General features: G+C 31.3%; 1 protein-coding gene across 1 annotated transcript; it reads right to left on the reverse strand.

The window, feature by feature from the left end:
- Positions 1-5,428: 5,428 nt before the first annotated feature.
- LOC104644798 (uncharacterized) lies at positions 5,429-6,115 on the reverse strand. The gene has a single exon (XM_010315274.2). The coding sequence runs from the start codon at positions 6,113-6,115 to the stop codon at positions 5,429-5,431; it is 687 nt and encodes a 228-aa protein (XP_010313576.2).
- Positions 6,116-15,936: the final 9,821 nt, after the last annotated feature.

Below are 15,936 nucleotides of genomic sequence, written 5' to 3' on the forward strand. Positions count from 1 at the left end.
AATTTTGATAGAACTTCATGATTTAGTTAAATATATGTTCCAAATCAGATTATCATGTTATTACTCAGATTATTGCATGAATTTCAGAACCCTAGCTATGTATTTCTTTAGTCCTTGAATTATACATGCTAGGTCAGATATTTCAGACACTTCAGATATACATGCCTCAGTTATAAATGCATAATTACCATATTAATTGTTGCATTCTCAGTTTGCATGTTCAGTTTCAAGCTATCCAGTATTTACAGAAACTGAGACATAACCAGTAAATTTACAGAATTCATGTGAGTAGCATAATACCGAGTTGGACTAAGGTTCAGTGTACCCAAATAGTCCCAGAACTACTATCTAAGTAGGTTGTAAGTCCCCTCTGTGGGCAATCAGTTTAATGATCACGCCAGCATGCCTTTATACCTCTGGGTATATTGGGTCCTCTAGATGGGGCGTATACATCGGACTCCACAATTAGTTTATGTGGTTTTATTATCGATTATTAGTAGCTCCCACAGTTTAGTCAGACTCTCTGCATTGACCATTTATTTGTATATTCAGTATTCAGTTTCAGCATGTTATAAATTGGTCATTGCATTTTTGCTAGATTTAGCTGGGGCTTGTCCCAGTATTTCTAGTCCAGTTTAGAGGCTTATTTCACACATAGTTTGTTTCAGCTTAGTAGTGAGTAATAGTTCTTTGTATTAAACTCATCGGTTTTTCATATATCTCAGTTTTAGCATATAGGTATTCCCCATCTTTCCAGATTTAATTATGACTTAGCTTCCACATCAGTTTATTATCTTTAGTATGCTCATAATCATGCCAGAAGGGTTAGCTTGGGATTACTTATGGTCCTAGATTCCGTGTCCGCATCTCAGGGTAGCTCGAGCCGTGACAATAATAGGTAAAAACATTTTGTCTTTTCTTGATTTGTCAAAATGAACAAATAATTATAGACAACTAAAAAATGAACAAGTTATTAGGGACCTCAATTTGGCTCAGACCTTGATGCTGCGACTCAGGCATTACTCAATAGAGGTGCAAGGCTGACAGAAGTACCGAAACAACCACAATATGCACCACTGCCAATTGAAAAACAAATAGAGAAAGTATATTACTACTTTCTCGGTCCCATATTAGTTTATCACCTTTCTAAAAATACTTGTTCCAAATTATTTGATCACATACTAAAACAAGAAATTAATTGATTTTTTCTCATTTTACCCTATAATTAATATTCCATAATTTTTCTTTTTAAGCTTAAACAAAATTAAAGTTCCTAGAATTTATCTTTCCAAAGAATTCATTAAATACTTCATTATTCATATGTACTCTTGCTCTACTCACTATGGACTACTTATTCTTATTGTATACCCTATATCATCATAAATTATCTTGATATTCATCTGAAAACTTTCTAAACTCTACAAAGCAGTAAATCATGAAACCTCTTCATTGAAATTGAAAGAACTTTTTCTTTTACAAGCAAGCTCTAGAATCTGAGCTTATTTTTCTACACCATCTAATACACTTGTATCTATTTATATAGAAAACATTAATACTGAAAATTCTAACTAACTTCAAATACTTCACATTATTCACGTGTCTCTGCCTTTACTGCATTAACAACATCTAACAAACTTCAGAACAACTAACTGATTCTAGAAGAATAATAGTTGGTTCTATTAGAAATTCAATACACCCCCTCAAATTGCAGGGTGAAAGATATCTAGCACACCAAGTTTGCTCAAAAGAAGATGATGTTGTCTAACCCCCAGACCTTTAGTAAGAATATCTGCAGGTTGCAAAGTGGTGCAAAGATACTCGGGGCTAATGAAATTGGACTTCACCTTTTCTCGAATGAAAAGACAATCAATGTCTATGTTCTTTGTGCGTTCATGAAAGACTGCATTCTCGGCTATTTGCATAGCTTATTTGCTGTCTGTAAACACCTTGATTGGACTAGTGACTGAAAAAGTTAGTTCAGCAAGTAACCCTGCTAGCCATACCACATTCAGTAACAAGGCTGATAGACTTTTGTACTCTGCTTCAGTAGAGCTTCTACTAACAATTTGTTGTTTTTTAGACTTCCATGAGATCAAGGAATCACCAAGTTTTACTATATATCTTGTCAGTGATCTACATGTGTTGGGACATGAGGCCTAATCAGAATCATAATATCCAGTGAGCTCAAGAGGACCTGTTCCTCTTTTAAGCAAAATTCCAAGGCCTGCGGAATTCTTAAAATATTTCATAATCCTCAATGCAGCCTCCTAATGTGAGATTTTTGGATGTTGCATAAACTGACTTAACACCTGTACACTAAAGCAATTATCAGGTCTGATAATCATAAAATACAATAATTTCCCAATTAACCTTGGTATGCTGTGATATCTCCCAATTTTGTATCAGCAGAATCAGTAGTGTTCCTAATATGTTGATTATATTCTAGACTAGTTAGCTTTTGATTGAATTCTAAAGGAGTATTTGCAACCTTTGCTCCACTTAATCCAACTTCTGAAATGAGTTGCAAGGCATACTTCCTTTAATTCAATAATATCCCTTCTTTTGACTTCAAAACTTCTATCCCTAAGAAGTATTTGTGACTTCCCAAAACCTTCATTTTAAAATTCCTATGCAGTGTGACTTTGGCCTCTTGAATCATTTAAGATCTATTTCCAGTGATTAAAAGATCATCAACATATACCAGAATCATAACCATGTCATCTCCTTCCCTTTTAATGAATAAAGAGTGGTCATGGGCACTTTGAATATAACCTGCTGATAATAGTGCATCACTAAACTTGATGTTCCATTGTCGTGATACCTGCTTGAGACCATAGAGTGACTTCCTTAGCTTACATACTTTATTTTCTCCCCTCTTTTGGAAGCCAAGAGGAAGTTCAATGTAATATATTCAACTAAATCACCTTGTAAAAAGACATTATTGACATCCATTTGAGAGAGATTCATCCATTTGAAGCTGCCAGACTTAAAATGTTCTGATGGTAACCATTTTTGCAACTGGAGAGAAGGTGTCATGATAAATGATAATCAAGGCCTTTTCTTTGAGTGAATCCTTTTGCAACTCATCAAGCTTTGTACCTATCCACTTCACCATTTGACTTGTATTTAATCTTGTACACCGACTTTGAACCAATGGCCTTTTCACCTGGTGGCAACTCAACGATAGTCCAAATGTAATTGTCTTCTAAAGTTAGGATTTCTGGTGCATGACATCCATCCACAGCTTGACTTGAGAGGCTTCTTTGAAAGATTGAGTTTCTACAATTGTTTAAAAAGCATGTAATTAAGTTTGATTACCTGGAGACATATTGTCATGACAAACATGATTAGTAATAGAGTGAGGATTATCCTTCTTGGGCACAACAAAATCCTTGAGCCACAGAGGTGGTTTGCATGATCTTTATGTTTTCCTTGGGCCAGCATTGACTTGTGCACCTCTTGTATGGGAGCTACTAGAAACACATCTTCTGCTTGCAATGAATCTACAGAAGTTTGTGGAGAAACTACTTAGAGAGCAAGGTCTTAACCAGATGTTGTGACATTTGCAGGGGATTCAACAGAAGGACATAGGTCTGACAATTGCAAATTAACATCCAGATATGAATCTTGAGTAAGAGCTCCATCTATGTGATCTGAGAAGGGTAAAAACAACGAATGTGGACCTTCACTGTCAGACTGCAAATCCTTAAAAGGAAATACCCTCTCATTGAATACAACATCCCTATTTACAAACACACTTTGATAATCTAAGTTATACAACTTGTATCTCTTTTTGTGTGGTAGAGAACCCCAATAGCACTGATTCTTTGATCTCGCCTCAAACTTTCCTCCTCTAGGAAACACATTAGTATAACATAAACAATCAACCACTCTAATGTGATCTAGGCTAGGTGATCTCTCAAACAACACTTCATAAGGAGAACACCCTTTCAATACATCAGTGGGCAGTTTGTTGACTAAATAGATTATTGTTTGTACACAATCACCCAAAACCTTCTAGGCACATCAGATTGCAATTTCAAGGCTCTGCCAACTTCTAAAATATGTCTATGTTTCCTTTTAACAACACCATTCTGTTGTGTTGTATAAGGACAACTATTTTTGTGTATAATACCTAATGAAGATAGTAAATCAGAGAATTGATTGGTAAAAAACTCAGTACCATTGTCAGGCCTCGGAATTCTTATTGAACAATCAAACTGATTACAAATCATGGCTATAAAACTTTTCAGCACAACTATTACATCCTTCTTAGATTGTAATAATGTGATCTATGTGAATCTGCTAAAATCATCTACAACAGTCAGAAAATAATGTTTTCTATCATAAGTGGGATATTTATGAGGTCCCCAGAAATCTAAATGAACAAGCTGGAACATCTTAGAAGTCTGAGTAATACTAGAAGGAAATTTAAGCCTAAATTGCTTTGCTAGTGGACAAATCATATAATCAATCTGCACATTTTCATCAACTATATTCTTCAATATTGAAAAATGCTTCATTACTTCTATTGAAGGATTACCCAACCTAAGATGCCACAATCTATGCTCTACTGAATTCTTCTTTTAAAGCAGCTCCAATTACAGGTGTAACTTCATGTCTATGCTTCAGGATATACAGACCTTCTTCCTCTTTACCAATCCCAATCACCTCTCCAGTAAATAGATCCTACATTACACAGAAGTCAGGATAAAAAGATACCATGCACTTTAAATCCCTAGTCAACTTTGATACCGATAATAAATTGAATCTGAAGTCTGGTACATGCAGAACATTTTTAATCTTACAATCTCCCAAAATCACTGCATCTCCAATATGATCAACATGTATTCTATTTCCTATTGGTACCTGAAACTTGTTGTGATGTGAGTCTGATAATTTTCTACATTCACCTAGCAGACTCTTACAGTAAGTTACATGATGTGTAGCACTTGAATCGATTATCCATCTAACATCATCATTAACATTACTAGGTAGATCATGTTTACCTGCTAGAGCATTAGCCTTGCAAATTCCTGTTGGTGGATCCATCGTTTTGAGTAATTGATCACAATGCTCTCTAGTAAAGAGTCCTCTTGGAAAGTAGAACTTAGAACCAGGTCCTTCATTCTTCTCTCAACCTGATGAAGTTACTGCTGAGACATTGGCATGAGGCATAGTATCCTCATTTGTTGATGACTCCTCTTGCTTTTAAAATCAGTTGGAAAAGCTATAATTCTATAGCAGGTATCCTTTGTGTGATCTTTAAATCCACAGTGCTCACAGATCAGTCCTGGCTTCTTTCCATATGAATTCTGACCTTGAGGTTTCCTATCTTGCAAATTGTGATTTTGTGTTTGAAAATTGTGTAGTTGTGTAGTTCTACCAGCCATCATTGTTAAATGATCATTACCACCTTCAGTTTGTCCTAATATCCTTTGACTTTCCTCTTGAATTGCCATTGCATAAGCTTGATTAACGCTAGGAACAGTTGCACTAAGTAGAATAGAACTCTAACTTGTGCATAACTTTCATTCAGTCCTACTAAGAACTGTAGCAGTCTTTGTTGTTTAACATGTTCAACATTAGAACTTGACTCCACACAATCACAAGAAGGAGATGGTACCATTACATCCATTTCGTCCCATAGATCTCTAATCAATGAGTAATAAAAAGCTATAGAATCAGTACCTTGACGAATCATTGTGATCTCCTTCCACGGATGGAAAATTCTGGTCAAATTCAATTTGTCAAACCTTTTCTTGAAATCGTTCAAGATCTTCTTCGAACTAGAAGCATAAACAATGCTTGTCATCAATTCTGGAGCTAATGTTGCACTAATCCATGATAGCATAACAACATCACACCTCTCCCATCTAATTGCTAAGTTTCCTTTGTATGAACTCTTAGCACATGTGCCATCAACAAATCTAAGTTTGTTTTTGACTAGAAGTGCTAGACGCATCGATCTATTCCATACACCATAATTTTCTGGTCCGATGAGCTTCATAGGAATCAATGCAACTCCAGGAGTATTTGAAGCTTGTAGATGAAGAGGATGATTGTGATTTGTGTGCGGATCAATCTCTGTTTCTTCTGTCTGTGTTTCCACCATTGTTAACCTTCGACACTTCAAGGATCTGACTTTCTCTTCTTCTTAGTTTTGCCCTTGATCAGAGCTCTGATACCATTAAAACTTTCTAAACTCTACAAAGCAGTAAATCATGAAACCTTTTCATTGAAATTGAAAGAACTTTTTCTATTACAAGCTAGCTTTAGAATCTGAGTTTATTTTTCTACACCATCAAATACACTTGTATCTCTTTATATAGAAAACACTAATGCTGAAAATTCTGACTAACTTCACATTCTTTACATTATTCACGTGTCACTGTCTTCACTGCATTAACAACATCTAGAAAACTTCATAACAATTAACTGATTCTAAAAGAATCTTAGTTGGTTCTATTAGTAATTCAATATCATCGATATAGATTAAGGGCAAATTAGTCAAAATAATCATTTTATTTATGATTTCTTAAATATAGTATAAAATAGAAAGTGATCTATTATAATGGGACAGAGGAAGTAATAGCTAACATTCAAAATTGAGTTTATATAGATTAAATTATTTTAATGGACAATTGACTTTATCACCTTGACAATCATTTCTAATTTTTGATTGAATAGATTGGCAGATGGCTGAGCATATCTTTAGCTAAGGATATTATTTTTTATCGTGGATTACAAAAATGATCAATGTGCTACTATTACTAACAATACTTGCACAAACATCTTATTTTTATTGTGCTTTCGTACAATTGATCAAAACATTTTTTTGATATTTTAAAGGTGAAAATTTTAAGAGATAACACATATATACTTCTCTACTCTTGACATGCATGTATGGTGTGGCATCTGCTGCAACAAATTTAAATTTTGATGAATTTATTTTTGATGAACTAAATCAATGAATTTATGCAAATAAGATATGTAAGCATGTTATGTTAAATATCTTTTTAATAAATTGTTCAATGTATATTGTTTAAATAAAGAATTTAGACTCGTCCCTTGCTAAATATACTAATGAATATGCTACCAAGTCAAAGTTTACTATTAATAACTTTTTCAAATGAAAAATAACGATGGAGAAATACGTTAAGGCCGTGTCAGCGAGTTTCACAAACTATTTAAAAAATTTGAGTTGGAGAAAATCAATCAATTTCTGATGAAACAAAGAAAATTGCTATGAAACTCAATATTTTGAAAGATAATGTCTCACAATAAAAGCATCAGGTATGAAAAAGAATTTAATTACAAATTCAGATCCAATAATCAGACTTTCAAGAAAAATGACAATTGTTTTGGGTGTGACAAATTAGACCATCATGTAACTCAATTTTGAAAGAAAATTAAAAAAAATAACACATGCTAAGCCAAAAGTAAATTTGACTAAAGAAAATAATATTATCATGTTGCTCTTTTCCCAGCAAGTGAACCTTGCGTCCAATGTGAGTGATTGGGTGATAGGCTCTAATGCTATTATATGCATATTTGTTTTAATATAATTTGTTTTGTGTCTTACATTGAAGCTAGCATTTGGCTTCAAGTAATCAAATTTTCTTGGCAAATAATATATGGGTCAAGTTTTTGTCAAATTATATCATATGTTTGGCCCTAAGTTTTTTCAAGAATATTTGATTATTTCAAAAAATATGATTTATATTCATAAGTCTTAAAAACTATATTTAAGAAAATCCATAAAATTGCACTATCTGTTTATAGTGAATATATTTTATTAAAAAATAACTTTATAATATAATTGATAACAATGAACAACAGCAAAATAACAATATAGGCAAGACAATCCACTAATCGCATATTAAAATTTGTCATTGATTCGGTTATTTATAACTCATTAAAAACAAATTATTCTTTCTTATCAATTTCGTAACTCGAATTAGAATTCGAACTTTTTGGGAATAGGTAGTAACAAGTACTAGTTGGAATTAATAAATAATACTCCCTCCTTTTTGGACCATATTTCCTTTTTAGTCTGTTTCAAAAAGAATGACTCATTTCCTTTTTTTGCAACACTTTAACTTTAACTTTCCACGTGGTATGTTTAGGACCACAAGATTAAAGGATATTTTGGTACATTTAACATAACTTTAATTTATAACACAAGATTAAAAAGTATTCTTTCTTTTCTTAAACTCCATTCCAAGTCAAACTAGGTTATCCTTTTTGAAACGAAGGGAGTAAGTATCTTTTATAAAATATAAAGTTAAAGGATAATTTTTGAATTTTTTAAAATTCTCAAATATTAGAACTTAGCCCATATACTAGTTTTTTTTAATATTTGAGAACTTGCGAGGCTTGGCAAATGTATTTGCCAAGTTATATGACCAAATACTACATCCCAAATTTTTCTCAAGTTTTCCTCAAATTTCTCTGAAGTATTCTTTGGGACAGACGGGTCTTAAGTCAATGATGGAGAAAAAATTGTGTATCCTATCAATTTACACAACCACTCAAACCATTGTGTATCCAGGATATTTTAAAATGTAATAATTTTCAATTTAAAAATAACTAATATGAATTATCATTGAGTAATATAAGTGCATGTGTAATTGTATATAATATTTTTATTTTATATAAATACTTAATGCTACTACTATGTGCAGCGAGGATATGTTCTTGAAAGACACCAAACATTGTTCTAACAACTTGTCCTTCTCCTAGTATATAAAAGATTAATAGCATATGTGGTGTGTGCTGAATTGTAATGATCTAATTCATTGTTACTCAAGGACATCTCACGCAAAATTTCAAAATTTTAAAATCAAGGGAATAATGGAGGGAAGAAATTACAAAAATCAAGAATTTTCTGTGATCGTTCTTCATTGTTTGTCCTCATGGAGTCAGAAGCTCACAGTTGAGGTTTATCCATTGATGCTTGGAGCCAATGTAGGCTAAGTTTCTTTAAATTAAATAGTTAGATATGTTTTTACTACATTATATCTTGTGAATTTTTTAGAGATTACATGTATAGGCGTTCGAACATGGAGTCTGAATGATTAATCTTGTTGCTAAGATGGTTAGGCTGATTGTGGTTGTTAGCTATGACAATTGTTTTACAGTTTGATTGCGAAAAGGATTTGTGAGAAAAGTTGGGGACAATCGGGAATTGTCTAAGAGGTTACGTTTCGATAAGTGATGATTGCATGTGTTTTTCAATATATGTATATTTGCATGTCTACAATTTTATAGTATCACTTTGTGTAATGCATGTTGCGAAAAACACAAGAATCAAATTAAATGACATCATGTTAATAATCTTATGCAATTAACTTATTTATTTCGCTTGTGGTTTCAAGTGTTATTGCTCATTTTGATCGTGACTGTGCTTGATTATTTGTGATAATTGGTTGGCTCGTGTATCACATATGACATGAATACTAATTTTGATTGACTTAAGTATCGCAACAGATAACTAATTGTTGGTGTGTGGATCCCATGAGATGATTGGATATATGTGTATAGGGTTTCATGAAAGGACCAGATTTACCTTTTTATAGTATGATGTATGTTTGTTTGATCCTTAAGTGGTTCGGGTTACTTGAAAGATGAGTTGGACTTAGGTATGACTGGTATGTAATCATGTGGGAAATGTTTCATGTGAATGTCAACTCAGGCTAAGGATTGAGAGTACGACCTATATTATACTTATGATTATAATGACATTTTATTTGTTTATTGAAATGACGGTTACTAAGTCAGGCAGGTGATTGGGGTCGGGTGCATGGTTTAAGTGTTGAGACTGGTTATAGTCGTAGTTTAGTTATTTTTGTGGCTTTCTTTTTGGTAAAACCAATCAAATGGCATCGATTGTCAAAATTTAAAATCAACTCTTACCAAACCAAATACCATTTAAAAGGATTCAAAATGCCCTTAAACCATGTGAAATGTACACAAATGCCTTTCTTTTATAGTTTGGCTAAAAAATGTCATACCGTCAATATTTTGGTTCAAAAATGTCCTTGTAGTCAATACTTAGGTCTAAAAATACCCTTATAATTATTAAATGGATCAAAAATGTCATTTTCAAAATAAATATATTATTTTTTAAAAAAAACATATCTTCTTCCTAATTAAAATATTATTAAAGACTTATTCTTATTTTGTTTCTTTTAAAATCACTTTCACAAATAAAAATGTTGGAAATAATATTTTTTTTCATATTCTCATTTTGTCAATTAAAATAAAATAACTTCATGTATCTTTTTAACAAATTTTATATGTCATACATATAAGATCATAATATATCGTCACAATCCTAGTCTACACCCTAAACATGGCCGACACTCAAGAATCATTGCTGATCCCAAAACAAATCCTCATCCTGACTGACTATAAGCGAAAGATATACTCAAGCAAAATGGGAACTCCAAATGCATAATTATACTTTTAAGTCTCAATTTAAAACTTAAGTCAAATAAATATCTCAAAATAACTAACAAGTTATAGACAATTGTCTCAAGACCTCGAAACATCTCAATAAGAAAAAGAAATAATAAGAGACTCCTGAACTTAAACTATCTACGAAGTCTCTAATACTAGGGTAGGTGCCGGTGCATAACCCTCAACAACTTAACAAAGCTAGAAATACTTGTGAAGCCATCCGGAAGCAAGGAGGCTCACCAAAGCTATCTGGAGTGCGAATTATATCAACGAACCGCATGTTGATAAACCTGAACGCATGTATGTGCATCGTAATAAGATGTAGGTCGAATGACATCAGTACATTCAATGTACAAGTACGCAAAAACAACTGAAAGCATAAATAATTGAACCGATCTAAGAATTATACTCACCTCAACTCAACTCCAATACGAAAGCAATAATAAGAGATGCAATGCTTAAATCATTATAAAACAAAAGATATAAGCTCTATGATGTATAAGGAAATAATAAAATGTTCTTTACTCTTGTTTGAGAGATTCTATAATCGACAACCATTACTATGAGTTATGTGAGGATACAGTGTCTCGCTCACGCTGTTAGAACTGGCCTATACCTTGCCAGGGTATCAAACACCTCAACAAAGTGGATCCATTAAGTTATGCCTAAAAGCAATAAAGAGTCATCTAAAAAGTGTGATCCTTTACTCTAGTTGGCTACATGGCTTCTGAGCAATGTGAGTTGTCTGAACTCATCCCCAAATCGGTACTCAATACTACTCTCAATATATATATACTCATTCTCAATGTTAAAACATTTTCTTTCTGTGATATGAGACAATTATCAAACTATCCTCTTCAAAGATGTAGTTGCTCTCAAATATCTTTGAACTCATAAAATCTTTATTTCCTTAAAATTTACTCAAAATGTCTCTTTGAACTTTTCTCAAAAAACTCAATTTCAAACACACATATTGGGTTTAAAAGATTCTTAAGATTTATAACTCAAAATAGAGTTCATGCTGAAATAATATAGACATGAATGAATTAACTCAGGGATCTCAATAACAATATAGGAACTCAATTCAGAATTCCAAAACTCAGGAAATCAAAACTCAACGATACTACTCATCTCAAGAATACTCAATTCATAAGGTTCATGCTAAAATATAGACATGAACAAATAAACTCAAGAAACTCAATGCATAACATTTAGCAATTCAAAAATTAAGAATAGATTTTCAAAAGGATCAGGAACTCAAAATCAACTCAATTAAAGCTTTTGAAATTTTCTCTTAAACTCACTTTAATTCGGAACGTAAATTTTGACATGTGATTAAGACATGTAGGATCTCTCAAAGATTATGAAGCCTTTAGGAACTAAAACAAAGAGGACAACATAGTCACAATTCAAAGGAATACGTTCGGAAAGAAGCATCAAAAGAAAAATGATCACGTGACCCTGACATACTGAGTGGCTCGTTGCCAATGCCTGAACTTTAGAAGTTGTCCTTGGCGCTTATCGCGCCACCCCAACCTCCTACTCAAAAAATCAATGAATTTTTCTTCTCAATTTAGGGTCCTAACTTGTTTAAAATTGAATGATTCCTCCTAAAAATTTATAAATTTTCAAACCCAACATGAATTCATAGAAATTCTTATACAACCCTTTTCGAAAGACGTCTCTTATCAAAGAACCACAACACGGAAGAAATTGCAACCTTTATCATCAAGAAATTTGAACAAATATCAAGAACTACTCAAGAAACTTTTACAGACAACAACTTTGTGGGTAACTTAGATGTTTGGCTTGAGGACGAACAAGTCCATCACTGTGGGAAGCCTTACATACCTGAAAAGAACAATGTTCTTAGTGTTGTATAGAAGACTCAATGACTTTTAATTTCATTGTTCATGGGCTACCTAATTCTTTATGTGCTAAATAGATGGTCGATCGAAATTGACCTAAAACTAGAAATTGATGGTGACTCATACAAACTTCTCTTTAGTTCTTTCAAAATGTGAGGTGTTACATATATATTCATCATTAATCTTTATTTATATAACAATAAAAAATAATTATAATAAAATAAGATTTTTTTAAAATTGAAGTAGGATAAACATTTGATAATTTTATAAATATTGCTAGAAAAATGTGTTAAAAAGAAAATAGTATATCATTTGAAAAACGAACATTCTTGACCCACTAGATAAGAATAAGGAAATTTTTAACCAAACCATAAACGAAGAGCATTTTTGTTCATTTCATATAGTTTAAGGGTATTTTTACCCTTTTTCCTTATTTAAAAAAAATAGATTTGGTTTTGCTTGTTGTTCGTTTTGATTTATTAACCATAATTATGAACAATCCTAAGTTTCAATTGGTCGTTTAGACACATGAATTACATAAGGAATTCTAAAATTGACTCCATCAATGAGTCTCAACTAGCTCAAGAAACTTGTGCTCTGAAAATGGGCAAAATCAAGCTCAAACAAGGTCTAAAATAGACCATGCACCCAAAAGTTCAAAAAACCACTAATAAAATGTTAGAGTGGAAGAAATCGAGGATAAGTCACGAATTAAACGTGAGAAGAACATCGCATCACTACTCCCAATTGAAAGCAACAAATCCCACAAGAAATTGTCAAAAATTGAGCTCTCGAAGTTCCAAAAATGAAGATGTGACAAAAAAGGGACTTTAGTAATATTGTTGGTACGATGCTACTGAAGCAAAGTTAGAGTCATTGATGCAAGGGTCAATTGACTGACCAACTCCACATGAGCGGCCTTGTCCCTTTAGGTGTGAGTTAATTGGTGCGACCAAGGATCCACAAGTGCAAACCTAGGCTCCGTATTAGCGGTTGCACCAAGTTTTAGGATAAAAATCTAAAGATTCCATCGGACCTTCGAAATTTATTTGGGGTACCACCAACGCTAATTGAGTATGCTACTCAATGAAACTACTAAAACTTTTAACGGAGGTCATCTCGATAAAAAATAAGTGTCACACTCAAGCTCTACTTTAGTCATATGCAACAATTTATCTCAAAATGAATCTAGTAGTCTGGGAGACCAAACCAAAGGTCTTACTAAAAAAACTTGACATTTCAAAGTTAAACGGACTAAGGTCGTGTACTTGATGTTTTGACCGAAAATCTTTTCAAACTTTAAAATCTTCATAACACAAACTCACACAAAAACCTAACAAACGACTAGGTGACCAAACCGCTAGTCCTAGCAAGTCACACATGACTTAGGTATTAAAAATCCTTCAATATCAAAAATTTTGGGGAAAAAAAGGTCTAGAGAGTCATTACAAGCGGATGAGATATTCATATTATGAGATATTTGGTATATGAACTGTGAGTCACCATGGATCTTTGTCTTGGAAGCTAAGGCTCAACTAGGTGTATACAATAAAATATAAATTTATTTTTAAGTTATTATTTTTATTTAATAAATTAATAAATCATCAAACAAAATGACGAATAGGGTCGGATTTGATAAATTTTTTTAATGAAATATACCTTGTTTATCGGATTGTCCAATTTTATCCGAATAAAAATTATTCGCAAAACTACATATTGGTTTATAAAAAATAATTTCAAATAAATGAAAATATAGAAATTGAGTAATACGATTGATTTCTCTACGATTTATTGATGGATCAAATGCCTCAATTTTTCTAAATCCTTTATTGAGTTGTTTTTAATAGCTATAATTAAGATTTCAATCATTAATTGTGGGTTTCCACTCTTAAGTATGTTTAAAAATTAGATGATGTTCTTAACTTAATAATTTATATATTTTTCATTCCCTTTAAATAAAGAAGAAGAAAAAAAAGAGGTTTAAGATGATGACTTATGATGGCAACTCTTTTTGAAGTCAAATTTGAAACCGCCTGTTCAAGGTTGCCTTTTCGAAATTTCAATGTTTTAAAAAATTAATCAATTCAATTCAAAATTAAGCAATTAAATATTTAGGGGTATATGATCATGAAGTCATTTTTATCTTTTTTTTTAAAAAAAAAATATTTTTTTTCAAGACATTTTCAAAAAAAGGTAAAAAAAACACAATTTTTCAATTATATATTATTCACAAAATTTTTTTATATTAAATAAGAATATAACTTTAAAATGTTTATTTTATTTTTAATAAAATTATTATAGCTGCACGAATATTAACATTTATTTTAGATCATAAATTTTAAAAGTCTTTTATTTTATTTTTATAAAATTTATATCGAATCAAATTATTTTACATAAAATAAGAAGGAGCAAATATTTATTTATTAAAAATAAAACAAATAGGATATTACAAAAAAAATCACGAGACAAACAAAGTTGCATGCGTGTCTTTCGTATGTTCACTTTAGTCGGCAGACACGTGGCATTTTTGGGACCCACATGTTATCAGTTTAATTATAGTATTTATTAAATAATAAGAAAATAATTATTTATTTTGAATATTTTTCCATTTAAAAAGTGAAGTGGAGCCCATTTGTTAGGTGATTTAAGATTTAAGCATAATTAACTTTGATTAAGTACATTCAACTGCCTAACTAATTGACAATTCTAATTCCGGCCGTTACACAACTGAAAAATGACTTTGATATTAATTGCTAATAATAAGATTAAAGTACTCTATTTCAAAAAAAATGTTATTAAATAATATATTATTATAAATTTTTAGCAATATTTACTAAAAGTGTTAAAATATAATAACTATCGCTAATAATCGCGACTAGAATGTATATATATATATAGGGACATATATTTTGAGTCTAAAGAAAAGTAATTAGTTTAACAAAAAAATAATTTATAATGTGATCTGTTAGTCACAAGTATTATTAGTTTAATATTTTTTTATAAAAATTGTACCGAATATTTTAACCGATACAAACTTATTTGACTAATTGTTTTCTTTATATGTGCTAACTAAATATTACATATCCTCATTTTAATGTTGAACAATTAAAATTAAAATTCATTGATTTGGTATATATTTAATTTAAGTGTATATATAAGTGGTACAACTAAGCTACAGAGCTTAACCATAATTGCTTAGCTTATTTTTGGTAAAAATAAAAATCCCTATAAATAGAAACAGTTGTCAATAATAAATTTTATGGTCCAACTTTTATTTTCTTTCCAATTACGATTTCATTAATTTGACATTTCTGGAATATTCATTTTGTTAACTCTTGTTTATTTTAATTAGCATAATTAATTCGTGGGCTCAAATAAATTTATACATGCTGATTGAACTAATTAAGACTTGACTTGTCAATATATTGAAAAAGTCATATCCTTTCTAAAATTATAAGTATAATACTACTAACATATTTTTTTAATACTTTGTATATTATTAAACTAACTTGAGCGGCAAATAAATTGCATTCATGAATAATATGGTACTGTTTATTGTATATGTATAAGTAGTTTATATTATTATATAAATATAATATAAATG

The sequence above is a fragment of the Solanum lycopersicum genome, chromosome 11 (genome assembly GCF_036512215.1).
Source record: "Solanum lycopersicum chromosome 11, SLM_r2.1".
In the NCBI taxonomy this organism is placed as follows: Eukaryota; Viridiplantae; Streptophyta; class Magnoliopsida; order Solanales; family Solanaceae; genus Solanum; species Solanum lycopersicum.

Excerpts from the sequence above, each read along its gene's own strand:
- LOC104644798 (XM_010315274.2), bottom strand. The coding sequence starts at position 6,115 with ATGGTGGAAACACAGACAGAAGAAACAGAGATTGATCCGCACACAAAT.